This window comes from Drosophila biarmipes, chromosome 3L, assembly GCF_025231255.1.
Source record: "Drosophila biarmipes strain raj3 chromosome 3L, RU_DBia_V1.1, whole genome shotgun sequence".
NCBI lineage: Eukaryota > Metazoa > Arthropoda > Insecta > Diptera > Drosophilidae > Drosophila > Drosophila biarmipes.
The window spans coordinates 6,751,463-6,776,962 of NC_066613.1; the positions used below are offsets into that span (position 1 = coordinate 6,751,463).

At 43.5% G+C, this 25,500-nt stretch overlaps 3 protein-coding genes across 8 annotated transcripts; 1 reads left to right on the forward strand and 2 right to left on the reverse strand.

The window, feature by feature from the left end:
* The first annotated feature begins 667 nt into the window (after positions 1–667).
* Positions 668–21,840, forward strand: LOC108035900 (serine/threonine-protein kinase unc-51). Of its 2 annotated transcripts, XM_017111660.3 has the most exons (12): positions 668–1,327; positions 8,033–8,206; positions 17,524–17,611; positions 17,751–17,876; positions 18,131–18,204; positions 18,266–18,426; positions 18,485–18,621; positions 18,682–18,831; positions 19,212–20,411; positions 20,473–20,609; positions 20,674–20,809; positions 20,878–21,840. In XM_017111660.3, the coding sequence occupies exons 1-12, from the start codon at positions 1,238–1,240 to the stop codon at positions 20,952–20,954; spliced, it is 2,550 nt and encodes an 849-aa protein (XP_016967149.1). In that variant the 5' UTR covers positions 668–1,237; the 3' UTR covers positions 20,955–21,840. The 2 variants fall into 2 exon arrangements, with proteins under 2 accessions (XP_016967149.1, XP_016967148.1); XM_017111659.3 differs by having other exon boundaries at positions 18,485–18,831.
* LOC108035903 (slit homolog 3 protein) lies at positions 9,939–15,923 on the reverse strand. 5 transcript variants are annotated; one of them, XM_017111664.3, is made up of 8 exons: positions 15,738–15,923; positions 14,473–14,637; positions 12,252–12,451; positions 11,945–12,198; positions 11,553–11,828; positions 11,113–11,398; positions 10,873–11,034; positions 9,939–10,517 (listed from the first exon to the last, which is right to left on the reverse strand). In XM_017111664.3, the coding sequence occupies exons 2-8, from the start codon at positions 14,523–14,525 to the stop codon at positions 10,363–10,365; spliced, it is 1,386 nt and encodes a 461-aa protein (XP_016967153.1). In that variant the 5' UTR covers positions 14,526–14,637; positions 15,738–15,923; the 3' UTR covers positions 9,939–10,362. The 5 variants fall into 5 exon arrangements, with proteins under 5 accessions (XP_016967153.1, XP_016967155.1, XP_016967156.1 ...); XM_017111666.3 differs by having other exon boundaries at positions 15,863–15,911; XM_017111667.3 differs by having other exon boundaries at positions 15,879–15,897.
* Positions 21,841–21,874: 34 nt separating the features above from the next.
* LOC108035901 (uncharacterized) lies at positions 21,875–25,439 on the reverse strand. Its single transcript, XM_017111662.3, has 4 exons — positions 25,240–25,439; positions 23,504–25,186; positions 23,010–23,369; positions 21,875–22,481 (listed from the first exon to the last, which is right to left on the reverse strand). The coding sequence occupies exons 1-4, from the start codon at positions 25,287–25,289 to the stop codon at positions 21,968–21,970; spliced, it is 2,607 nt and encodes an 868-aa protein (XP_016967151.3). The 5' UTR covers positions 25,290–25,439; the 3' UTR covers positions 21,875–21,967.
* Between the last annotated feature and the right edge of the window lie 61 nt (positions 25,440–25,500).

The window sequence follows — 25,500 nt, forward strand, 5'->3', positions numbered from 1 at the left end:
TACAATAGGTCTCTAAAAAAGATAAAAACCGGTTTAAAAGTTGCTTCGGTCTTTGGACTGCTATGCATTACTGGTTTTGTTAGAAATAATATAGTATTCTTAATATACGCACTTGTGGTTGTCGTTAAAAAAATGTAATTATACTAAAAGCAAACCTTATTGAATTGAAAAATTATTAATGTTACTACCAAACAGTAATGAACCAATGAAAAATGAATTTCCGAGAGGTTAAAAACTTGAATCAGCATTATTTTTTTAAAAGCCTATATTGTCCAAAGCACTATCATTTGTTTCATGTCATATTAAAAGGATCCTAACAAGTCGCTTTATGACTAAAAAAAAAAAAAAAAAAGTCAATATGGGCTTGAATGAAGCTTAAATAAATCGCCTAAGCTTTAGAGGATGATTTGCCTTTTGGTCAAAATAAGAAAGTCTATTGTAATAATTTCTGTGTGTGAATTTGTGTAGTAATTGATTTTTGAATAGTATTTAATAGTATTTTTTGAGTATTTAAAGTGCCCGCTCGGCTGCGGTCCTACCTTTTCTTTCCGCAGCTCCCCTGCGAGCCACGCTTACGTTTGCTTACGGTCGCTTACGTTTTCATACGTTTGCTTACGTTTAATCGAAAACAACACCGAGAAACTGAGCGATGTTTCCCATTTCCCACCTCTACTTTTAGTTCTGTTTTCGTCTCGCCTTTTTCCACTTGTCTCTCTCGCGAAGAAGTTGGAAAATTGAGTTTTGCAAAGTTTTTCGCTGGGACCAAGAAGGCAAATTTTCCAAGAACCAGAAGGAAATTGTGCGGACCGGACGTGTGTGTGTGAGAGAGTGTGTGCCATCCATCCTGCCGTCGTGTGTGCGTATGCGAGTGTGGGCCGCAAATTAAAAGCAATACCACACTGAAAACCCGACACAATCGCACACGGAAAAGAACAGTTTAATTCAATTACAAGTGAAATTAGAGTGGTGCCCGATAACTGTCAACTGGCCAGGCGGACGGGAAAGCCAACGGAGGTGTTACGTGAAAATCCCGGAGATCGTCGAGGGCCAGAAGACCACTTTTGCTGGCTGAAGGGAAAGAAATTGATTTTCCATTTTCCACAATTGCAATTGGAAGCAAGGCAAAGCAAGGAAGAGAAGAGGTGGAAGAGAGACAGCGTGTGTGCGTGAGCGAGGGGGTGTAAGAGAGAGAGAGCAGCACTTCCAGGCGTCGCATCCTCCCCCTTTCTCGCATGCGATGAATATTGTCGGGGAATATGAATATAGCTCCAAGGATATGCTGGGCCACGGCGCCTTCGCCGTCGTCTACAAAGGACGTCACCGCAAGGTAAGAAGCAGGGCGCCCCTCAGAGCGTAAAAGTCGTGTACTTACAACCCCAAACCTCGATTCCGTCATGTTATTAACCTGTTTTCCGCGCCAACTGATCCGTTGTTATTGTTTTCGTTTTAATGCGGGGCTCGGTCGCATTTGTAAATAACACAATCACAAAGTTATTAACAATGCGCCATTGTCAAAGGCGAACACGCAGAAATCGTTGAGTGCCAAAAGCCCCTCGGCGGTTGTGGAGATATAGCGAAAATCAGCTGATCATAGTGCGCTGCTAAAGATATTTAGTAGTGCTATATTATCAAAAAAAGTGCTTGAAACAAGTCTTAAACGTAGGGAACTAAAAAAAACCGCAGTTTGAAAAACATTTCAAAATTACTGTATAATATCAAAAAGTATTTTGGGGAAGAAATTAATGAAGATACTGATTTAAATGCTCGAACGAAGGCAACTAAAGAAGTTGTTTATAAAGTATGTTTTCTATTTTTAATTCCAGTTCAAGTTCTAATACAATCTAGACCTAAAACTAACATACAAATCTACAAATCACTCTGTAGAATAGTCCATTACATTAGCATCGGAACAAAACAAAACGATATTACCAGTGTTTTAGCTGAAGTCACCCACATAAAAAGCACTTTCTTTAAACGGCTTTGTGCTTCAAGATTCTTGTAATAAAATTAAATCATAAAAAAATACAAAGTATTGAGTAGTAGACTGTTTATAATTATGTATTCTTTTACAAAAGTCTTTATTGTTCTCATTTTTATTCCAGATTGTAGTAGTGTAATAACCTAATGGTATGAATCAACAAGTTCGGTGAATACGACCCACTGTACCGAACCCAATCAAATCGCTGGGCGAAATCACAGCCCTTTTGTTGTGGGTTCAGGCGTGGCTCCACTTTTTGTTTTCTTTCAAATTTGCGTTTTAGTTTTGTTTATTTTCCATGGCTGCCTGCCGAAACCCTCGGTATTCTAACAAAATTTGGGAGCCACACGCACGTGCGATTTCTTTTGGCGATACAAATGAAATACTTAAGCACCACTGCGTATGGTAGATGTACAAATGTGCGCGCTAGAAGTGTGTTGAACTACTTCAGGGTCGTCGGAGAAATAATGAAAATAATGGCGCGTTTTTGGGCAGCGAAGGGCTGAGAAATTGCGATGGGATTACCAGGTAAACAAATCAAAGTTGTAAACAGACACCAGAGATTCCCATTTTCTCAACGTTGCTGATTTTTAATTGCCCACTACTTGCAATGCACGCTTTAATTGCAAAACGTACACCTTTGGCTCTTATTTGCCAAGAATCAGCAAAATGTGCTGCGAATATTTGAAAACACAACATTTTACTTGCACGTAAATCGTGCATACATAAACGCCATAATAGGCCTCTTTAATTGTCACCAGCCTAACCAGTTAGGCAAATAAATGCTGCAGGTCAAGCGGCTTTTATCAATAAAAAATCGAAGCTGGTATAAGTAGGAAAATTTGGGGCGAAAAAACATCCTAAACTGTTGGTCGTTAGTGTGAACGACGGTTTTTGTTTCGTTTTCGTATTAAGTTAAAGGCAAAACAAATCAAAACAACAGAAGCGCGCAGAGTGAAAAGCTCGAACGAAAAGTTTCTCGAAACAGCTGCCAGTTATTGCATCAGCTGATTCCTGTATCCATTAAAACACGCACCTACACCATATGTTTGTTTCGCAGATCCAACATAATATATAAAGCCTTGGGGCCGTATGATTATGCCGATTTATGCCAATTTTATCCACCTATCGTTCAGTGTTTTTCCTTTATTATTATTTTTCTTATTTTTGTTGGTGCAGCCAGGCGGGGAAAACGCTCTTATCAACGCAGTTGTGCACTTTGTTTTTCTAAATTGCCCAAGTTCGTCTGGTCGGTAAATGAAATCGCATTATTAATTGCACATGCAGTGGGACAACAGTAGCTACAAAACAGCAGTAACAATGACAATGGAGAAGTCGGTTCACACGTAAACCAGACGTTCGTGTCGTCTCTTTCTGGTGATGTAAGGCCCTCTCTCTCTGTCAATTTGGATTTGTCGTTAGTGGCCTCGCGCTCTCCCTTTTACTGAAGATCTTTTGCTTTTCTCCTTTCGTTCGTGCCACTGATCGTTAATCAATTGATTGAAACACCAAGTAGTCTGTAAATAATTGTGTTTCTTCAACAAATAGTAGGTATGTGTCTTTCGATAAGTTGCTTTATTCCTTGTGACGTCTGAGAGACAAACACTTTTAACGAATTGTTTCAGATTTAAATCTTTACTCATGGTATCTCATGGGTTTTACTGCGTGTCTTTTGTATTTCGTTGTGATATTTATTTAGAATTCTTTTTGGAAGTGTGTACCTTGTACACTGTACATATGAATAAACTCTTTAACTTATTACCATTTGACATTTTTGAAACGAAAAAATAAATATTATTTTAATTTAAAATTAAAGCAACCAGTTCTAGTAATAATTAACAAGTAATAAAATGTAATGGTCAATGTAATTCCACTGTGTTTATGTTTATTATTCATTTTAAAAACGCTTAAGCATTAGATAGGTCTCCTAAAGTGTTTCCCTCCACTTGAGCGCACTTCGACGACAGTCGGAATGCGGGTTGAGCTCAGTTCACTTCCCGCGTCTTTCCTTCTATGGTCATTCCAAGTAACTGGTTTCGTGGTCCGGCAGTTTTCGATTTCTTTCCATGACTTAACGTCGCCGTAATCACTTGGGTTACTTAAGCAGCTCGAAGGACAAGGCGGCGCGGAGTGCCTGGCATCTGTGTCTCCAAAAGAGTATCTGTCGCTGCACGTGCTCAGAACACTGGCTAAAAATAGTCGACGAAAGATACACACCCGAAAGATACTTGAACTTGCGGGTAGGAAAGGAAATCCTCCTCCGAGGATCTGAATCCGAAACCAAAAATAAACGACAACATCTGCGGCACTAAGTAGCGTCTGGAAGTTTTCCCCTTTGCCATGAATGAATCCATCAATCTGTATCTGGCGGATACGCTGGCATGTGGATATCCAGACGACACGTGTTTCCATTTCCATATTTCACCGAACGAACGCTCCGTTTTATCGCCAATTGCATAAGCTGTCGGCGGCGGAATCATGCAAAAATTACGTTCTAAGCGTGTAATGTTTATTGTATTTTCAGAGCCCCTCTTCCCCCCTGGCATTGCGCAATGTGCATATTCATATGTTTTGTTTGTCCATAGTGGAAATGCAATGGCAATTTGCATTTGATTTTGTTGCATTTGTCTGTGGAAATGCGTCTCGAAAAAGTCTACAAAGCAAGATAGGTGCTTTTTCTAATCGTCTACATTTCAAAACCCCTCGGGGTTATAGGGATTCAAAAAGTTTTACTATACACAGAAGATTCTGGACAGGCCCCTTATAAAAATGATAAGCAAAATTATATATACGCCTAGGGGAAAACGTGTAAATTGTTTCTACGAAGTGTAACTAATGGTTTAGATCTTCCATATGATAAGAAATCAATTATGAAATTCTTTTCAACTGACATTAGTTTGTAAATGTTTTCTCCTCGTTAATGAGTTTGGTAATCCATCTCGCATTTAATCACAATTTCAGTATGCGGAAGTTCGGTGAAAAGAAACTCGCTCTGTTAAATCGAAATCGCCTTTCCAATTTGTGATGGGGGAACAACAGGCTAAACACGTGCAGAGCAAAACCAATCGGGATTAACGCTCAAATTATTCAGTATATGCCGACAGACATCTTTCGGCATATGATATTAGCCCAGGCGTTTCTCACGCAAACTAGTTTGTCTCGTTCAGCTCCAGATCGGCGGTATTCTATATAAATTAGCCGGCTGAGTGGTGATTTGATCGGGCATGAATTATGCGCTAATGAAATAAAACATTTGCGTCGCAGAAACATTTGAGAATTTCCGCGATCTGTTTGCAAAGTTTGCGGCAGTGAGCAGATACATTTTCAGCCGCCAAACCAGTTGGAGTTGTTTGTATCCATCAGATACTTTGGCCTGGCCTACGATGATGTGCTGCACTTTTTCCATCGCATTTATCGCTGGCTCTTTCCACTCTTTCTCGCATTTTCTGCGCAATTATTATCTTTTTCGCCAGCTATTTTTGGCCAAAAGAAATGTTTTCCTTTCTTGTTGTTAGTTGAGGGGGCAATGCACCTAAACCCCCCAGCAAAACATCCAATTGCCTTGCCTTATCGAGCCTCCCAGTTCGTTGAACCTTTTCGTTTTTTGGGTGAGGTTTTGAAGAAATATCAAACCTAATGCTGCACCCCGTGGCTTGAAGACTTGCAGAGATCCCCGGGTTCGGAGGTCTCGTCTCCGATTTTCCGTTTTCCCCAGACCAGCTGTGTGGGGCAACTTTCCCATTCGCTTTTGACACAGTTTCCGCCTGCACTTGGATGATTGAGGTGATTGGGTCAAGAACTGCTTGGTTTCCGCCGCCCATGTCCGCAATTGTTTTTATGGGTAATCTAATCTCTGGCGCTTTGTTATCTTAGACTAGAAGGTAAACAGAGTATAATGCAGTGACGTAAAGTGCCAAATATAATTGAAATGTACTTATATGGATTTCATTCGGGTTTATTGGGTTTTGAACAGTTACTTTAAGAAGGTAGATGTGTAATGAACGGAAGAAAGGGTGTGTTATACCTATTTTCATTATGATCCCTTCCTTCCATATGTATCTTTATACACTCACCAACCATCCTATTGCTTAAGCACCTAATCACTTAATCTTTTCTCACTGACCTGGTCCAGTTGCCTTCTGTAATCTCGCGAGAGTCACAGGTCATACCCCATTAAACACGGCAGATGCTTGGCAACAGATGAAGTTGAACTCTGCTCAAGATTGCCGCAAACAAACAAAAGTGCAGGGGCTCTGTTATCGGTCAGAAGCTGTAGGAATTGCTTGATTCATTGCAGTTTACCCAACAAGAGTAAATAAAAATGCAAATTTTATAAAAATACATCTGCGGATGCACAGCAAAAGATTAAGTGCGCTTGGAGGGAACATATCGATTATCATTTCCATTCAAACAACGCGTGAACGTCGGCTGAGGTGATCCGATATTCTAAGGGGAAACCTATGGAATGTCTAGTGTTATCTACACCCAGTAGTTGTGTGTTGGGAGGGTATACCAACTACATAACAATCATATTACATGGGCAGGCTGAAATCCAAAAGTATCATCTGCCACTGAATATTTAATAAAATTATCCGAAAGATTCTTTTTTGAAATATGGTATATATGTTTAACTTGTCAATTTGTCGATCCTTAATGAGCAGTTAATGCTAAGAGTCACACTGTGCTTGTTGCGGAGGAACATGGGCAGAGATACATGCCAAGCTACAATAACGTTACAAAACAATATGCGTAAAAATCATTAAGTGAATAGGATAAATCCCCGTCCGTACCTACCAGACTAAGCACTGTGCGAGGTGAGCTCCCTTGTAGTGGCAAACTTGTTTAAATTTACACTTTCGTCTTTTGTCTTCAGTCTTAGCCAGGGGCAGACGGCGGAAAGAGCAAACACAGACAAAGAGTCATTGTCACCTGCTAAGTTAATGGCAAATAAGGTGACCACATCCGGGGGAGTCGACAGTCAGGGGACCAGGGGGCGCAGTTAACGACGTCGGCCTTATCAGTGGGGCGATTCAACCGGTTAACCAAACCCGGCCCGTCCGTCTGCTGTTAACTGCAAGTCCCGGCCAAGTTCGTCACTCGAGCGCTCGAGTAAACAATCTTATTCACCGCAATTACGGACCTGCCCCTGCTCCTTTTGTCCGCCGCCGGTTGAATGCGTTTTTGCGTATCTAATAATAACATTTAACCGAGCGAGACCCTCCGACGTGTTGGGGCCCTCGTTTCTCAAAACGGGGATTTGCATTTTTCGCATTTCCCTGTTTTCACTGCCTGCTAATTGCAGCGAGCCAAAGACATTTGCTCAAGGAGAATGTAAACATTTGGAAGGCAAATTGTGGCAGCAGCTGTATGCAAAGATTATCGGGTTTAGATAAAAGGAGGCACGCTCCATGGGGACTCAGAGCTTCCCACAAAGGCAGAGTTCAAAAACCTAGAAACGAAAATATTTAACTAGGGTCGATGATTTACATTTGTTTATAAACTACTCCTGATTATTTTTTCCCAATTTCATTGGGAACATTATTTTTGCCTTTAATGACAAATTGAAATGAAGCCAACTACCTTTCTATGCGATTCTCATTAAGTCTAGCTTAGTTGAATGAGTATTGCTTAAGTATTTTATATTTCGTAAAGATTAAAATCTTTAAAAAAAGTTAGTTTTGTTGTTTAAAAAAAAAAATAAACCATAAGAATAATGATTATTCTAAAATAGTAACAATGTTATACCCGGTTCAAAACAAAAGAAACAAAGGCAAATGACCCATAAACGGTTTTATTATTTGGTTAATTTAAATGTTTATTTAATTCTCACATTATTTCAACATTTCTTTGTGGTCGATTTCAAAACAAATTCAAAATGGGAAATGTTAATACACACAGTATTTTGTTTTGCCAGTTTTGTGTCAATTAAATTCCCATGCGAATAAATTGAGTCATTCCGCTGACTTTCATTTGTAATGGGGTCGGCCGTTCGATGACTTTGAAGTGAGTAACCCTTGATTAATATTAATGAAATGGTTCCCTCCTCTGTTGCAGAAACACATGCCGGTGGCCATCAAGTGCATCACGAAGAAGGGACAACTAAAGACCCAGAATCTGCTCGGAAAGGAGATCAAGATCTTGAAGGAGCTCACCGAGCTGCACCATGAGAATGTGGTGGCCCTGCTGGACTGCAAGGAGTCCCAGGATTGCGTCAGCCTGGTCATGGAGGTGAGTTCGCCGATAAACCACATTAAAGTAGCCGCATAGCGAAGCGAGAATTTCATAAATATTTAATGCTTTTGTGGCTAAAACGTGTGAGTCAGTTTGGATGATATCGTATGGGAGGTGCAAAGCGAAGTGCACGTCGACCAGCTCAACGTCATTCCCCTTCCCAAGAGTCCCCGCCCCCACCCACTCTAGACCTCCTTCTCTTGACCAAAATGCTACGCCATTAATTGCGGAAGTTGCGAAATGAATTCGTAAACAAAAATAAAGTAAGAATAGAATGGAAAAAGCGATTTGCGCCGAACGGCTGCTACTCACTAATGCACTCGATTGAAATGCTTGCACTTCAGCTGACAGCTCAGGGAACATGCTAAAAGTTTTACAGTTCTTAAAAGAAGAATTATATATTCTGAACAATACAGTCTAATAATATAATGTTGAATCTAATTCTTGTTATTCTAAACGGGTTGGCTGCACAAGAATCCGTCTGATTATAATCCCAACACTAGATGGTACACCACTTTTCTTCTTACTGCTAGCTTTCCCTATATATTTTTTGTTTTGTTGCTTTTCTCTTTTCGTTAATACGCATATTGTTAATTTACAATTCAAGAGAGCATTGGATACCTATATACATTGGTTTTTAACCTCAAGTTTGTTCAACTCAATTTGGGTTACAGGTGTTTGCAGGCTTTTAGCGCTCAGTGTTTGTACACAGTCTATTATCTTGAAATTAGGTCAAATGCGCGTGGCACGGGAATTAGCTTCCTTTTGGCTAGCATTTCACTGATAAGATTGGATAGGGTTGTTTTCTTATGAATACCCTTGCCAGCGGGAATTAGGTGAGTTCTTATACAGGGCGGCGAAATAATAATTTAGTACAAAGGTATAATATTTCCTGATTCTACGGACTTTTAATTTTTTTATGTTTAATTTAAAGTACAGACTATATATACACAGAGTCTATTGAAACATTTGTAGTACAGATTCAAGTTTAATGTTGCTTTCTAATGTTGGGCCAATTTTAACAAAAAGTTCTTAACGAGTGGGTTCTTTCAAAGTAGTTTAAACCGAGGGGAAGTGTGTTTCCAAAATAGTTTCTATCGAAAGCCGAATCTCTAGTTTTTTGTTTTGTGTTTAGTGTGTCGCCGACGCCCCATTGTTGTGGCCACACGATGGCATGACATCGTAGCACACACATAGGTGGAGCAGAGTATGGCTGATGGGGGTAGAACCGCGATAGGGAGTGTTTCGATTCATCTGCTGCCCATTGTAGTTGGTACATATTCGATCGCCTGACTTTGGCCCCGTTCGCCTTGTTTGCTTTGTATTCTAATGTGTTTGCCACCAGGGAGACGGAGGAGTCCGCTCCCCGGGTTGTAATCAGCTCGTTTTCGTGTTGTTGATGAATATTTATTGGTTCTGCGGCCACGTGCTATCCCATCCCGCTTTTCCCACCGTTCTGGCTGCTTCTGGTTCGTCCGATTTGTTTATTTATCTTGCCAATATTTTACGATGTGTTTATTCGGCGCTCAATTCGGTTGTCTGAGCTTAGGTGTGCGATAGCATGGGGTGGGCCAGCAATCAAGGTTACCTGGAGCTATGTTTCAGGGAGATTTGAACAGTTTTGCATTGTAAACATGCCCCCGCTTATTTGAAAGTGCTACTTACTCACCTAGCCATTTACACACATGCGCACCTTAAGTCCATATTATAAATCATACAAACTCATGGGTTCTTCTTTCCTATGTACAATAATTACTTTTATTGTATTTTGGCAAAAGTCTACGGCTAAGGGTTACATTAATTTAAGTGTGCGATGGAAATTTCTTTTGGATCTAAAACTAGAGCAGTGCTGGAGTTTGGATGGGATCCCATTTACCTAGTTCCCCTGATGAACAGAACGCTAGGCGACTAGGCGACTCCTACCCCCACTAACAACTAGAGTCTAACAGCGGATTCGGGGAGTTCATTTCTTGGTAGCAGTTGTGCGGGCAAACAGGAGAAACCGGAGTCAAAGTAGTTAACTAATTAGCCACAAACATACACGTACACCTATTTATGATCTATAAAAATGCCGGCAAGTGGAATTTGTTCTCAAAACTGGAGGATAGGATTCACTTCTCTTCGCTGACTGTTTTGGTTTTTGCAAGGGTTTCTTAGGCTAGCTTATTCAATGGTATCTCCTCAGTGGGATGCACCTGATCCTTTGGTTCTGGTTTGCTAGTGCGGCAGCACTTGGTCTTGATGCCGCCAATATCCTTGCGGCAAATGAGGCCGATGACGATGCCAATCACAGCCAAAGCCATGATGCCTGAAATATTAGACAAATTAGTTAAGTTATTATCAAAGATTGTGACTCCTACGACCATTTGTGTCACATTTCCTTGCTAATGTGCATTATAATCAGTTCTTATCAGGGATAGTGGCTTTGCATTTGAAAAACTAGTTAAAAGTAAGCACTTAAGTTTGCATTTTCGAACTGACGTACATCTGTCCCTAAGCTTAGTGTTTTTGTGAGATACTCATTTAAAGTGGAGTTCGTAAACGACCCAAAACCAGTTTTAATTAGAGAAAGATACTTCTGCGACTCCAAACTAGCTTTGAAAGTGACCAATGGTAGTTGGAGGTACTCATAAGACTGCGATCCTAAGCAGAGAAGCACTCACAGATGAGCAGGGTGTTGATGGCCTCCGGGGAGATCTCCACCTGGTTGGTCTTGCTCTCGGCGGGCGACTCCACGGCCACTCCGCTGGTGTTGGTGGCGGCAGTTAGGATCCCGGCCTTAGCCAGCTCCGTGCTGTTCTCCATTTTTCCCCGATTGCGGTTGGCTAGAGGTAGGAAAAAAGGGGCGCCACGTTAGCAAACTGCACTGTTTCGCGGGAACTATTGTTATAGAGACGGCTCACCACTTCTTGGCGGTGCGGGCGTGGAAGTCACTGGCTTCGGAGTGCTGGTGGCCACGACGGGCAGACCCGGAAGCCCCTTGCTCGGCGGTTCCGTGGGGTAAATGAGGCTGCCGTTGAAGGGGGTTCCCAGCACGAACTCGTAGCAGCTGATGTCGAAGTGGGGGAAGCCGATCGTGTCGATGGAGGACAGCAGGCCGCACAGCTCCTCGATGTTCTGCTGCTCCAGCTCCGGCAGCTTCAGCTTAATTATTTTTGTTAGCGGCGAGAAAGCTTTCGTATTGATTTGCTGTCGGAACGAAAAAGCGAGAGCGGGACAACCGTATGTGTAGTTTGTGGGGCAAACACAGCTGTTTGGGGCTGCGCCAACTATCGGCGGAGCGATTGCCCGATAGCTCGATAGACGATAGCAACGCTGTCGCACTGTGGCGCCCGACTCTCACCTGTTTGAAATCGTTCCTGCTCAGGCGGAGCACCTGCAGGCTGCTCATGTTCTGGAACGTCTGCTCCGGCAGCTCCGTCCAGCTGCAGTTGGCGCAGTTGAACTCCACCAAGTCGGGCTGGTTCAGGAAGGAGCCGTCCAGCCGCTGAACTATGGAATTGTTGCTCAGGTCGAGGAGGTTCAGTTCCTTGGCCGCCGAGAATGTGTCGGGGTCGATTTTGGTGAGGCGGTTGTTGGCCAGACGAAGGCGCTGCAGGCGCTCCGAGCCTTGGAAGACCTAAAAATATAAACAGTCTCATTACATTTTAAGGAAAATACTGAGTTGTAAATACAATTGTTTAGAACGAAGAGTTTTTTTTTAAATAATTATTTATGTCTTTTTGAAGCACCTACCTCCTTGTCTATGTGGCTGATCAGGTTGTGATTCAGGTTGATGTCCACCGCCCTGGACAGGTTGGCAAAGTCCTCAGGCCGCAGTTCGGCGATCACATTGTGACTCAGGTCGATGATGGCCGCCGTTTTGGGCATGTCCAGGGGCACATGGGTCAAATGGGCATTGGCACACTGGACGAACTTGAAGTCCTCCAGGCAGAGGCAGTTGCGCGGGCAACTGGGCTCCAGGACATGGTTGCTGCGTCGGGGTATATCTGTGAAGTAATTCCTCTCAGCTCTTTTCTTTCCTCCGTTCAACTTCACTCACTAAATATTGGTCGAAAGGTGGTGGTGGTCGATGTGGAGGATGATAGTGGCATCAGTCTATTTTCTGCTGTCTCGGGCGCTTCCTCGCCTGTCGTTACATCACTGTAATCATCGTCGTCGCCATAGTCAAAGTCCTCGGGGGCGCTGAGCGAGCGATTGGACTCCTCACTGCCCGCTGGGGCGGCATTGGTGTGGCTAATGCTGGAAAAATAATTTAAAGTAATAGTTGCTCGTTAAAAAGCGCAGCAGTCGAACAATATCCAATTCTGATCTATTCCTTACAAAGCGTTGAATTTCAAATCCACTGGCATTACTTAAGAGGAAAAACGCAGGGCAATTACATTGCAAATTGATTCGCATTTCTGATAGAGCAATTACGCGACAAATTTGTAAAGTGGTCTTGCCAAAAGCCCGAAGTTCTCAATATTTGGCTTTAGACGGCTTGTTCTAGGCAGAACGTGCTTACATCACTCACGTCTTGGAGGCGAACACACCTCGCCAATTTGTCCTGAAAACGCTCTTGACCTATTTTGTCATAGCCACGCCATCGCCACACAGAAACGTTCGTTTTCCCCGCAATCATTATACGCTTTTGTTTATGTTTGCTCCGCGGAAGAGCATGAATGAATGTACCCACATATGCTTGTGAGCAGACCATAGGTTTTGCTCTACACAGCTAGCGACAAGATACTAGCTCTCAAACTGACAGCATTTAGCTTAGCAAGAGTAACTAATAAAAAAAGTTGCTATTTAATGATGCACTTAAGGTGCAATCAATCCAACAATGAAGTGCAATTAAAAAGCCAAATTTATTAAATATTTACATTTACTAGAAGTGTGGGAGAGTAACTTTTTAAACTCCCCTTCTTCCTTGCCTCAAGTTTGCTTCTTCTGGTCTTACATTTCTGCAGCTCACTGTAAATACTTCAGTAGAAAAACACTGAAAACCAGTTTACTTCATGGCAAAGAGATAACCTGACAGGTTTTAGTTTGCGATTTCGTACTCTCACTTTTATGTTTTGTTTTTCCCCGTGATTTTAACCCTCTTGACTGGGCTCGTCTGATTCTAAATCGTTCGTTATCCTGCTTAGGCGACTTCAGTTGTAGTGGGGATGTGTGAAACGGGGGGAATTGCTCGGTAGAGAAGTTCAAGTGGGTCTTAAAGCCTCCATTTAGGATTCCCTTCAATTGCGTGACTGTTGAATGAAGTTTCAGTGATTGGCGGAGACCCTCGTCAGACCATAAAAGCGCCTAATTTGATGGAGTAAGCGACTTGATTAAGCAAACTGCGGTTCCCAGTGTGCGGTCCCTTGAAGTGCTTATTGCTATCAGTATTGCATTTATTGGTATGTGCCTACCGGACAGTAATGATATATTTGTCGAACGTAGCCGAATCGCCTTCAAGCCCCAGCTCACCCAAGTTAACGTGCGTGGCGAGGTGTCTCTAAATTGTAACTGGGCACGACGACCTGGTCGCAGTGCTCCCCTGGCCACTTGAACGCAATGACTAAAATCGGAAGCGGCGCACTCTACTGTGACATTTGATTCGAAGTGGCTGAATCGGGCGGAGAAGGCCGAACATCAATGCAGAAATGGCTTGAGTGCACTGGAAAAACTGTTCTCTCAAAGTCTATATAAGCTAAAGGCAAATGTGAGGCGTAAATGGGTGTTACCACGAAGGAAAGACATCCGGATTGTAAATTTCTCTGCAATGGCATTGCTGTTGGTTCGATATTCCTTGAGGAACCCGAACCGCTGACCAAACAAACTCGATAGGGAAGAACGGCATAAATTATCGGGCCAAGGGGCGTTGTTATTGTTTTTATCAGATTATGCGATATGATTAGGCGAGTGTAAATTCGCGCACACAATATATAATCAGCGGCAATTAAGCGCTGTTGCCGTGGTCTATCAATAAAAGTTGCTTTTTATAACCCCGTGCGTGAGTGTTCCATTCGGCATTGATATCTCAGCAGAGGGGGTCAAAGTCCCGTGGCTCAGGTTCACCTGTCGTTATTTCGACTCGGGTGAATTAATCATTACGAATGTTGCTCAACGGAAACCTTGCCCCTTCCTTCCCCAGACGTTTTCGGCAGGGTTTTCTGCAGGTACCATTTAAATAAATGTATTGCTGTTCCGGCCCTATGAGAATTTCAAATTGTCTGCTTAATGCAATCCAATGCAATATCTGTAAATATTTATTGGGGTCGGTTTTGATTTACCTTACGCTCAGCAGAAATATCAGCAGTAGTCCAAACTTGTAGTACACGTGCATTATGGTTTATTGTTTGTTTAGTATTATGATTGTTTCACCGATGGTTGTGTTTATCTTTGGGATTTCATTTCATTTTCTGTGTATTCGCCAAAGTCGTTCGGAAACTTGCGAGCTGAAAATAGATTTTATTAATTTTTCAGGCGCCTATTTCGCCTTCTTTTCACTTTGCACTTTAATGTTGTTCTGTTTCGGTTTCGAAATTATATTAGTGAGTATTTGTTTGATTGCATTTGCCGGTTTGCCTCTGCCTTAAAAACGGATTTTCGCTCCGCTCGCACCACTTTTCCACTCGCCGTCGGTTCTCAAATGAGCAAAAAATTGGCCTGCAATCGGTGGCCTGACCGCACAGGTGTGTGTGAGCGGAGAGAGCGTCGGTGGGGAGCAAGCCGCAATGCTATCTCTCTCCCTTTATCTCTCTCTTCTGGTCATCCATGTTTAGTTTAATGTTTTGATGTGCTGAGGCAATCTTATCAGTTGCTAATATTTAAGTTGTGTTCTCTCTGCTCGCGTTTTTCACTTTACTTTGACAAAGGTAACTATTGATATTAACAAGTTTATGGGGGTTTCTACTATATTGTCTCCATTAAAATGTCATATTAATATTACTAACCAGCAGTTAAAACATTTGTTTGTCTTAGAATGGTCACTATGTTATTGCTACAAGAATATGTACATTCGCACTCTTAGGCTCCAGTGAGGGTACAACATATTTATTTTTGTAAATTTTGAATACCTAAACTAATAGTGAGTCAGCACTCACTCGAGTCAGCTAAACTCGATTAGAGTAGAAAGTTATGTATGGTTCAGGGTAGGCCACGAATATTGTTGACCGTGCACGAGTATATACTATTTGAAAGATGGGCACAGGCTGCTTTTTTATAAAATTCATTTCACACTTGTCAGATTAAGAAGCCTAGTGTCAATCATAACGAACTTTGCTTCGACTGGCGAGTCGGGCTGTCTTTTGATACAACAGATAGTGTCCTCCTCAGTTTATTTACATAATTTGCGGGAAAATGAAGCGCTGGGCTGAATCACTGCGGTCGAGTTAAGTACGTGATTCGAGTGATAAGTTTGTTTGAGCATTTGAATGAGAACCACTTGATCCGCCGATTACTGAGCTAAACTCTTGTTTTAATTCCGTCCCTGGGCTTTGTGCTGTGATTACTGGGAACAATGTAGGAGCGTGTTTTTATCGCCTAGAATGTTGACCTTTAGTCCATTGCCTTCGCTCGGAGTGACTCGCGTCGCTTTTGAGATGATATTTGGGGACAGCACTTGGGCGTTCTGTTACGATTGTAACTTTGGGTCTGTGGTTCACCGCGAAGTTAGCTAACTTTGTGTTTCTTGGACCTTGCTGGGCGGCAACATGTGATTCGGTCGAGCGTCGGGTTGAAAATGAGCTGCGGAGCCGCAGAAGCAGCGAGCTCGGGGAAGCGAGAGACCGCGGCCCGAAGAGAGTCTTCTCTTAACTGCAAGCTCTCCTTGCGAGAGCTGCTTTGACGACAGAGAAGCCCGAGTGTTTCCTAATTACGCAAGTGCATTTTCCAATAACCGCTGACTCATGCGCACTTGTTGCCGGGAAATGGAAATAATTTTAAAATTCCGTCTGGCTCTGCATGCATTTCAGATGTTAAAAGCCCCGGGAAGCGTAAAACCCATGTAGCGATTGTTTCCCACTTCTTTCGGACTTTTACTTTTATATTTATGGGTGCTTGCCATTGCCTGATGTCACTTTACATGTCAATGACTTGCTCAATGTTCTTCTCCTCCGCTCCTCCACTGGGCTTTTATTTTCGCTTTTCAAAACGCGATGGAGTGAAATCTTTTGTCATTTCAATTTGGCTGTTTAATTGCCCAATCTTGTTGTTGCCGCTGCCATCGCTGGCTTTGTTTGCCCATTAGACTGTAAGTGGTCCATGCAGTTTCTCATGGAGAACAAAAATCCATAAATGTTCGCTGCACACACTGCTCCCCGGTCTCGGCAGTGTGGTCATGTCTTTATTGGCGCCTCCAAGGTCAGAATAGCAAATCCTTTTTGGCAACTTGCTCAGGCCAAATAACGGCGTTTCGGAGAGTCTTAATTTACTTTTCAACGGGCTCTCTTAATTTACCTTCCGACGAGGGTTGCTTGAAGAGTTAATTTTCGAACTGAAAACCTTAGAGTTATATACAATTTCTTAGGAAATGAATAAAATGTATTTGAGCTTCTTCCCATGACGTAATCTGTATGGTACTTACATTTTAGGAAATAACTAAACCAATATTTCGGACCTTAAAGTGAAAGCGAAATCGAGAATTCTTTGGAAAAGGATGACCCAAAGTGAAAAGTAATCCTAGCTTATTAACTCGACTGATTAGTAGTATTTCCTGCTCTTTAATTAGATTTAATACATTCTTTTATTAATTTACAGACCTAAAACCATAAGTCACACTTTATTGGATGTTTCAGATCATTCAGATGTTATTTTAAAAATGGGTTTGCTCAAGTGGGTACTCAGAACTATATTCAGAATATTTGCACATTGAAAACCAGTTCATTATGAGTGTCTGAGTGTATTCGATTATATCCTAAGTATTCAACAAATATTTTCCCTAACTCGTTTTTTTTCATCTGCGGAATTAAACCGGAACTGATCTTTTGTTGGATAACCGACAAAGGGAGGGCAGCTGGCTGACGAACATTTCGCTAATTCTAGTTCTTGATTCAGAAAATTGCCATAAATCATATTCGCTTTGACCTTGTGGTGTTCTATGACAAAAGAAGCTCATCTGAGTGGAAGAAGCCCTACTGAATCTCGGGACTCCTGCGATTCGCACTGATTGGACTTAATTCATTTGCATGGGTCGCACATTGCTTTGGGGTCTTTGGGGTCCCAGAAGATTTATGTGCGCGCTGATCTCTTGACTCGTGCTCGGGGAAGGAGCTCTCTTAATTCGATTTTCCACTTACTATGTGCAGTCCACTCACTCTTTCTGTGCCACTTTCTCTTTACAGTACTGCAACGGAGGCGACTTGGCGGACTATCTGAGCGTTAAGGGAACGCTGAGCGAGGATACCGTAAGACTCTTTCTCGTGCAACTAGGTGAGATTGAAAGATTGCCGGATTAAAACTGATCCTTAATTTCTAAATTATAACCACACCAAGACGAAGAAAACTAATAAAACAAGAATGTTCGAATAGTTTTTGCTAAAGACTTAACTTGACTTTCTCCTTGTTCCAGCTGGTGCTATGAAGGCACTTTATACCAAAGGAATTGTGCACCGTGATCTCAAGCCACAAAACATTTTGCTATCGCACAATTACGGCAAGACATTGCCAGCTCCATCGAAAATAACCCTGAAAATAGGTGAGTCACATACCGAGAAAAAAAATTGAAGAAATTTAAGTTTTATCTCAAATCATAGACTACATACCCAGAAACCCATTAAAGTTTAAGCCATAAAAAATGTATTAATGTAAAACAAGTTTTGACTATCTAAGAAACTGTCACTTCTTGCGACATCTTTACTTTTTTGTGACTGTTGTTTGGGGCTATAAACTTTCGTTACCCTAAGTACCTCGTATTAAGTAATAAGCTTTTTAAATTCCTTTTTATTACAGCCGATTTTGGGTTTGCGCGCTTTCTTAACGAGGGCGCCATGGCAGCCACTTTGTGCGGCTCACCCATGTATATGGTAATGACAACATCACCACCCCACAAGAAGAGGGAATAATGCATATATTGTGTATCCACAGGCTCCCGAGGTTATCATGTCGCTGCAGTACGACTCGAAGGCGGATCTCTGGTCGCTGGGAACGATTGTCTACCAGTGTCTGACTGGCAAGGCGCCATTCTATGCACAAACGCCCAACGAACTGAAGTTCTACTACGAGCAGAATGCTAACCTGGCACCAAAGTAAGATCCCCTCCCAAGCCAACCACCAATGGACATTATTCAGACTGTTCATTTTTAGAATTCCAAGCGGCGTGTCGCCAGACTTGAGGGATCTGCTGCTGTGCCTGCTGCGCCGCAACGCCAAGGACCGCATCTCGTACGAGAGCTTCTTTGTGCACCGCTTCCTTCTGGGCAAGAAGGCGGCCGCGTCGCCAGGTGAGCCAAGCCAAGCAGCCAACCTGCGGCGGCGAGTCTCTAAGAGTGGTGTTCTTGCAGTTGACATGCCACCGCTGGGCGGAACCCCACCTGCCAAGGCCAAGAGCCCCCTGCAGCAGCAGCTAGAGCAGGAGCTGCAGCTGGTCAAGCTGGCCGAGCAGCAGCAGAAGGAGCGCGAGGAGCAGGAGGCCCAGGAGGAGGAGAATACGGGTGGGTGTCCTTCGAAATGCGACAAAATCGGCACTATTTTTATTAGCTTCATTCAAAAAGATGGACAATTTAAATATTTCGAAAACATTTTTAGTTATTTTGTAATTTGTTTGTATTTTTAAAGATTGAATTGAATCAATCCAAAATCAAGATTATTTCTATAGTCCCAAAATCTTTTTCTTCCTTATATATTTTATTTTATTTGCATATTATTAAGCGAGTATACATATACATAAGCTGCCTCAGTTGAACGATACCTTAAAGGAGTGATAATTAGTTGGGGAAGCATAGAAATTAGCATTCGAGCTTCGTCTTACATCTGTGTGTTAATTTAACAAAAGAAAAGTAAACTGCTTCACTAATTTGTAATTGTTTTCTAGTGTCCGTAGTGGCAAATCCGGCCATTTGTGCCACCATCACCAACGTGGGCGTGCTGTGCGACAGCGAGAACAACAGCGGATCGTGCAGCTCCCACGAGGACTCCGACGACTTTGTGCTGGTGCCCAAGAACCTTCCGGAGGACCAGCGTCAGGGTCTGGCCCAGGCCCAAGCCCAAGTCCAAGCCCAGCCCGCTTCCGGTGGCCAGCGTCCACAGCCGCAACAAAATCAATCCAGTCCGCCACGCCCCAGCAGTCTGCCCATCTCTGAGCCCAAGCCAGTGCCGGCTCCGGCCCGTCGCCAGGTGGCCAACAACCCGGCCAGCTCCCCGGCCAGGCAGGGCTCCGGACCTTTGACGGTGGCCACTCTGGGAGGCCAGCAAATACCCCGATCGCAGCCCATTAGCGTGAAGCAGCCGCGACCGGATCAGCGCAAGAGCAGTGTGAGCAGTGACATCAACTCGATCTCGCCGCCGGCGGTGCAGTTTGCCATTGGAACGCCGCCCACGCGGATGCGCTCCGCCTCGGGAGGATCGCTGTCGGAGACACCGCCGCCGCATGCTCCGAGCACCTGGCAGGTGTCGCCGGGACACTCGCAGTCGCCGTTGCGCCGGAGTGGCAACAGCTCCCCAGTTCTGCCGTCCGCAGCGCTCACGAAGCTGCCCACATTGGGCAGTCCCACGATGCTTGTGGCTCCGGGATCTCTGGGATCGATTGGCTCGGCGGGCAGTGGATCGGACAATAATAACCAGCACCATATGCTGGGACCGCGAGCTTTCACTCTGCCCGAACTGGGGGCCACCGGCGGGCTACACAGCCTGCTGGACACGGGAGCCGGCGGTGGTGGCGAACCCCATGCATTCCAGGCCCCCGAGCTTTCGGAGGAAACGCTGATGGATCGCGAGCACAACGAGACTCTGTCCAAGCTAAACTTCGTGCTGGCTCTCACCGATTGCATTCAGGAGGTGGCCGACTCGCGGTGTGCACCGCTCTCCACGCTCATGGTGGCTGGCAGTCAGTCGGCGGCAGCAGCGGCAGCGGCGGATGCTCAGCAAATACCGCCACACGCACCGGAACATTGCAAGCGGGCGGAGCGCCTAGTGCTGCTCGTCCGCGGGCTGCAGCTTCTCTCGTCCGGCATGAATCTGGCCTCCCAGCAGCTGCGCAACGGCCAGCTGAAGCCGTCGTCCAATGTGAAGAATGGTGAGTGAAAGAGCTCCTCAATCAATAATTGCAGTCGACAATGCATGTTGCTTACCCCCAGCTTTGCTCACCATGAACGCCAAGTACAGGAGCATGCTGTTCGAGTCGAAGCGCCTCAATGGCAGCGGTCTGTTGCAGAAGGCGAATGCATTTAACATTACGGCGGACAAGATTCTCTACGATTACGCTTTGGATATGGTAAGGAAATATTTACTCCTTTTCTAAAATGCTCTTATTAATTTATATTCTTATATCCCAATAGTGCCAGGCAGCTGCTTTGGATGAGCTCCTGAAGAACACCAAGAACTGCTTCGAGCGGTACAACACCGCCCACATTCTGCTGCATTCGCTGGTGCAAAAGTGCAACCATCCGCAGGACAAAATGCTGCTGAACAAATGTAAGTCCAAAGAGAACAATACTATTATACTCAATAAGTTATTAATTTGTTTCTTCATTATCCAAAAGATCGCGATGCCGTCGAGAAGCGTCTGAGCATATTGCAGCAGCATGGCTACATCTACGTGACCGATGAGAATGCTTAAATATTTGGGCAGAAAGAGCTTTATTCCAACCATGAAGCACCGGCAATCTTCACAACATCAACAACATTTCCTTAAGTTATTCACCATTTTCGTTGGGAGTGCAAACATGTGATTGAAACAAAAACTACACTATCCATTCATAGACATACCGACAAATAATTTAAACTCCACCCACACATTATTTCCGGCGTTCTCAGTCCCCAAAACTGTCCAATGTAAATAGTTTGAGCTATGCTGATAAATGTAGTTTTTGTTTTTTATATTATTTTGGCCCGCGCGGCAACCATAATTGTTAAAGCTTATATCGAGTGCAGATGCAACATGAATAAGGGCAGATAAGAGTCCATATAGTCGTAAGATAACCATAATATTATATATATATGTTTACATATATATGTACAACACGAAAGCTAACCAAGCAACCATATTACATAACGTAAAGGGCAATTTGCAAGCCAAACTGAGTTTAATTCTATGTTTAAGGGAAGAAGTGGCCGAACCCAGATCCATATATCATGTGCTAGAATTTCCCCCTAGTTGTAAATCCATTTTTCTTATTTAACAAGCTAATATTCCCCTATTATTATATTATAAACATACCATACAATATTTATGGCTGCACTACACAAACATGTTTACAATGTGCTATGTTCATAGTTTTTAGTTAGGTCTTTTCTAAAACAACTTTAAAGAGGTATTTAATTTTATGACAAGAACTTTATATTTTAAAGAAACTTTTTAAGTTTTTCTACAACCGAAGCCCACAAAACTTTCGACAAAATCTATATATATGTATATGGTATACAAAAGAAGGAAACACAAGAGTGTATAAAAAAAAAAACAAAATACCAACTTGAACTAATAAAAAGTAACAAGGAAAATCGTACACCCTAAAGCGTTAATCACTCGATAAAGAAAGGTGAACTTTGCATAGTCGAGTCACTCGACTTCTTTTGTATTATTATTAAAGTGTACAAAATAATATTCAACGTGGAATTTAGACATGATGGTATTTATCCGTGGCGCATGCAGGTGATGTTTGAAGGACTTTGGTAATTCTGCTGATTGGCCCGATTAATGTCCACCCCGCCCGCCACCCACCGTCCGCTGTAGGGGGAGCAAAAATAGGGCGGAGCAGTTGGACGATATCCTGGCAGCGTGGAAACCGACTGCATTGGGACACCAGGTGGAGGGGACAGGCCGCAGCAGCCAGAATTGTTCAATAAACTGTCGAAATTGACAATCCCTCCCGCGGAATTACGCCTGCTGCTCGCCATTTTGGCCGGCTTTTGCTTCGGTTTCGGAGGGATCTTCTCCAGCTGAGAAGGGGAGTTGCCGCCACAACGACCACACGGACTGCAGCAGTAATTGCAGCAATTACAACAGCCATTGCAGCAGTTCGCGCAGTAGTAATAGCAGCCGTTGCAGGGGTTGAAGCACCAGGACCAAGGGCACGGGTTACAGCAGGCGGTGCAGCCGGTGGTTGCGGGATAAGGTCCACAAGGAGCTGGCTGGGATTCGTTTTCTCTGCAAAAATATCGGTACATATTAGAGGACTGAACAAGTTAAGTATGTAAAAATATACTGGAATACTAATCAGAGACTAAAAAATATTAGTCATTGGCAACGTTTTAATTCCACATTTTAAACTATCCTCATATTGGATTATGGTCTTTGGTTACACCTTTATTAGTTTTAATCACAAAAAAAGGTAGAATTTTTCACAACATGTCTAACCATACAGAATGTGTTTAGAGCAATCGGATATTACGTTTACCGCATTGAGAGTTTTGATACAAAAAATCTTAGATTAACTCGTAAATAAAAAACCAAAAATCGAAAAGTCTCATGTTTAGCTTATTTAATTAGCACGTCGAGTAATACTTTTTTAACAAAGCTACGACACGAGTTTTGGTAAAGTCAAAACTAACAATTTTATTTATGTCATTGGGAGGGTCTCTGAATTGGTTACATTCAAAAACAATGATAACAAAATCCTTTATGGTATTGATGGTTGATTTTATAGATCCTATAAGTTAGTTAGATATAACTCACTCAGGCAAGTTGGCAGAGCAGCCGCAGTTCCGCATTTCCGGTTTCGCTGGAGGCGGTGGTGCCGTGGGACAAGGATTCTTGCAACCGCCCGGGCAGTTGGCTTCCTCAGATCCTTGTGATTCATCTGCTGCAGAGCTTGGGGGTTCCTCGGCGTGGTTTGGCGTTTGAGCATAGGACACACCGCCGATCATCTCTTTCGAGTCCTGCTTACTCATCTTGGCCTTCACCTTCGTCTTCGACGCCCCATTCGGTTTTTTCTTCTTTTTTACAGCCGGTTTCACCTGATCCTTGCGCTTGGCCTTCGGCATCAGGAGATGACACCACTTCTGAAGATCACACGGAGGACAGGACTCGGGGACGCTGCAATGTACCCGGAAGACATTACAGCATCGTTTAGTGTTTCGTGAAGGGAGAAAGAAGTTTGAGGAATTGGGACTGAGTGTATGGCTAATTCTAGAGCTGTATCAGCTCACGAACGCTGACAGTAAACTCACCGGCTGAGAAGCTCAGAGCAGTCCTTCCTCTGGGACTGCTCTTTGGCTGGCCTTTTGTTCGCTGGAGGTGGACAGTCAGATTCTTCGGAGATGTAGTAAGGATAATACTGATTGTGTGGATCGAACCTCGTGCAGTAGCATTTAATGGGTTGCCCATCCGATCCTTTCTTACTCGACTGACACTTCGACGAATTTTTACGTTTCTCCGGCCCTTCTTTCGATATGTTTCTTGTTGATACATTATTATCTTGGCATGGCTGTTCGTTGGATAAATTTCGCTGGTGGACAAAAGTGGCGTTTAATGGAGCGCAGTCGTTGTAAGGGTAATACTGATTAGAGGGGTCGATACCCATGCCCACACTATTTTGGGTATAAACAATGTTCGAGCCGGGCTGTCTATTCAAAGGAGCTCCCATCGATTTATTCCTTCTTCGTGAGTCGTGCGTCCTAACGTCACCACTTGGCATAGATCTGGGAACGGATCTAGGATCTACATTTCTTCCTGCGCCATTATAGGCAGCTTTTGCTCCCCTAAATTCGGATGGCTTACCGGAAGTGCAACCCCTCGACTCGCTTCGTTGTCTTTGCGACTTGGACCTACTAACATCATGAACCACAGGCGACTTAGCTTGCACATTTGATCTCGAATCGAATGTTGTCTTCCCCTGACTACGAGGATTATTCAGATTGTTAGGTCCAAAGTGAATTCCCTGCGGATCAAAAGCTTGGAGTGCTCTAAATTCGGATGGTTGACCTACGGACCTTGACCTGGTACCACCTTGTCGTACCTGTCCCGTTGATGGCTGAGACTGGGGAACTTGGGTGGAATCTAGGGTTCTCTGCCCGGCATTACAGTTATAGTTCTGACTGTTGGGTCCAAAGATCACGGCTTGGCTTTGGTGGCTGTAAGCAGCAGGAGGTCCCACCAAAATATTGTTTTGTATGGCTGGCCTTTGATCTATTGTTAAATGTGTCTCATTGAATGGATTACACGGATTGTTTGGTCCTAAATTCATGCCGATGCCCTCACAGAACTGGGTATAGGAGGGTCCTTGCCCCATGTCTGTTGGTCTCCCAGCTGACATTTGTTGATTTTCGCATTGGTAAATTTCCCCCGTGCACGGATTAAACTTTGATGAATATTTCGTGGGTAGACCTGCCGCCGGTGGACCTCTTAGATGTCCCTCTGCCACTGGTAAAACCATGGGACCAGGAACTCCAAAGTTTCCATATGGAGTGGGTGGCGGAATCCCAAATATCATGGCATTTCCTGCCGGACCGTAGGTGCCATAGCACGGTATAATAGTAGGTTGTCCCGGCCTAAAACCAAATCCAGCTCCTGGAGCTTGCTGAGATCCTGCCCCAGGAAATCCATACCCTGTACCATCATCTTGCCCGAATTCTGCAGGATTTTGCTGTTCAATTCCAGCCCTTTCTTTTTCACAATCTTGGTTTGGATTATCATTCGTTTCCCGAAAAGTATCCGCACACGGATCTTTACATCTCTCTACACATGGAGTACAACTCTTCGAACGTTTTTTTCTTTTCTGCGGCTTTGGCTGTTTCTGAAGAAAACTTGGTGGCACCATGTCCGAGAACTTTTGATACTCCCCGGGAAACACCACCCGACAATTCCGCGTATCAACAGAACAGGGCGCACAGCAACTAGGTCTGGGACAGCATCTGAAGACGAAAGAGATACTAGATACGGATAGAAACCATTCTATTGTAATTACCCGCCATGGCAGCTGATGCATCTCCTTAAACACCGACATGGATCGCACATTTTGCGCGTAAAAGTGTGGCCTAAAACTCCTCCTCCCGCTTAAAATTTCACATTCACTCATGGCCAATTACGCGGAATTCACAAAGCAACATTTATAGTCAAAATTATAAAAAATTAGCCTCTATTATTTTTGATGTCTTAGACAAAGACTATGCTGTTACGGGTTTTGCAAAATAGGAAGTGGTTGGGCAATGCTGTTAAGGAAAAGGAT

Coding starts and splice junctions, on each gene's coding strand:
- LOC108035900 (XM_017111659.3), top strand. CDS start 1,238: ATGAATATTGTCGGGGAATATGAATATAGCTCCAAGGATATGCTGGGC. Junction 8,207..17,523: donor GCGTCAGCCTGGTCATGGAG/GTGAGTTCGCCG, acceptor TTCTCTTTACAG/TACTGCAACGGAGGCGACTT. Junction 17,612..17,750: donor ACTCTTTCTCGTGCAACTAG/GTGAGATTGAAA, acceptor TCCTTGTTCCAG/CTGGTGCTATGAAGGCACTT.
- LOC108035903 (XM_017111664.3), bottom strand. CDS start 14,525: ATGCACGTGTACTACAAGTTTGGACTACTGCTGATATTTCTGCTGAGC. Junction 12,452..14,472: donor ATATTTCTGCTGAGCGTAAG/GTAAATCAAAAC, acceptor TTATTTTTCCAG/CATTAGCCACACCAATGCCG. Junction 11,399..11,552: donor GCAGGAACGATTTCAAACAG/GTGAGAGTCGGG, acceptor TCGTTCCGACAG/CAAATCAATACGAAAGCTTT.
- LOC108035901 (XM_017111662.3), bottom strand. CDS start 25,289: ATGTGCGATCCATGTCGGTGTTTAAGGAGATGCATCAGCTGCCATGGC. Junction 25,187..25,239: donor TGCATCAGCTGCCATGGCGG/GTAATTACAATA, acceptor TTTCGTCTTCAG/ATGCTGTCCCAGACCTAGTT. Junction 23,370..23,503: donor TGCTCTGAGCTTCTCAGCCG/GTGAGTTTACTG, acceptor GGTACATTGCAG/CGTCCCCGAGTCCTGTCCTC.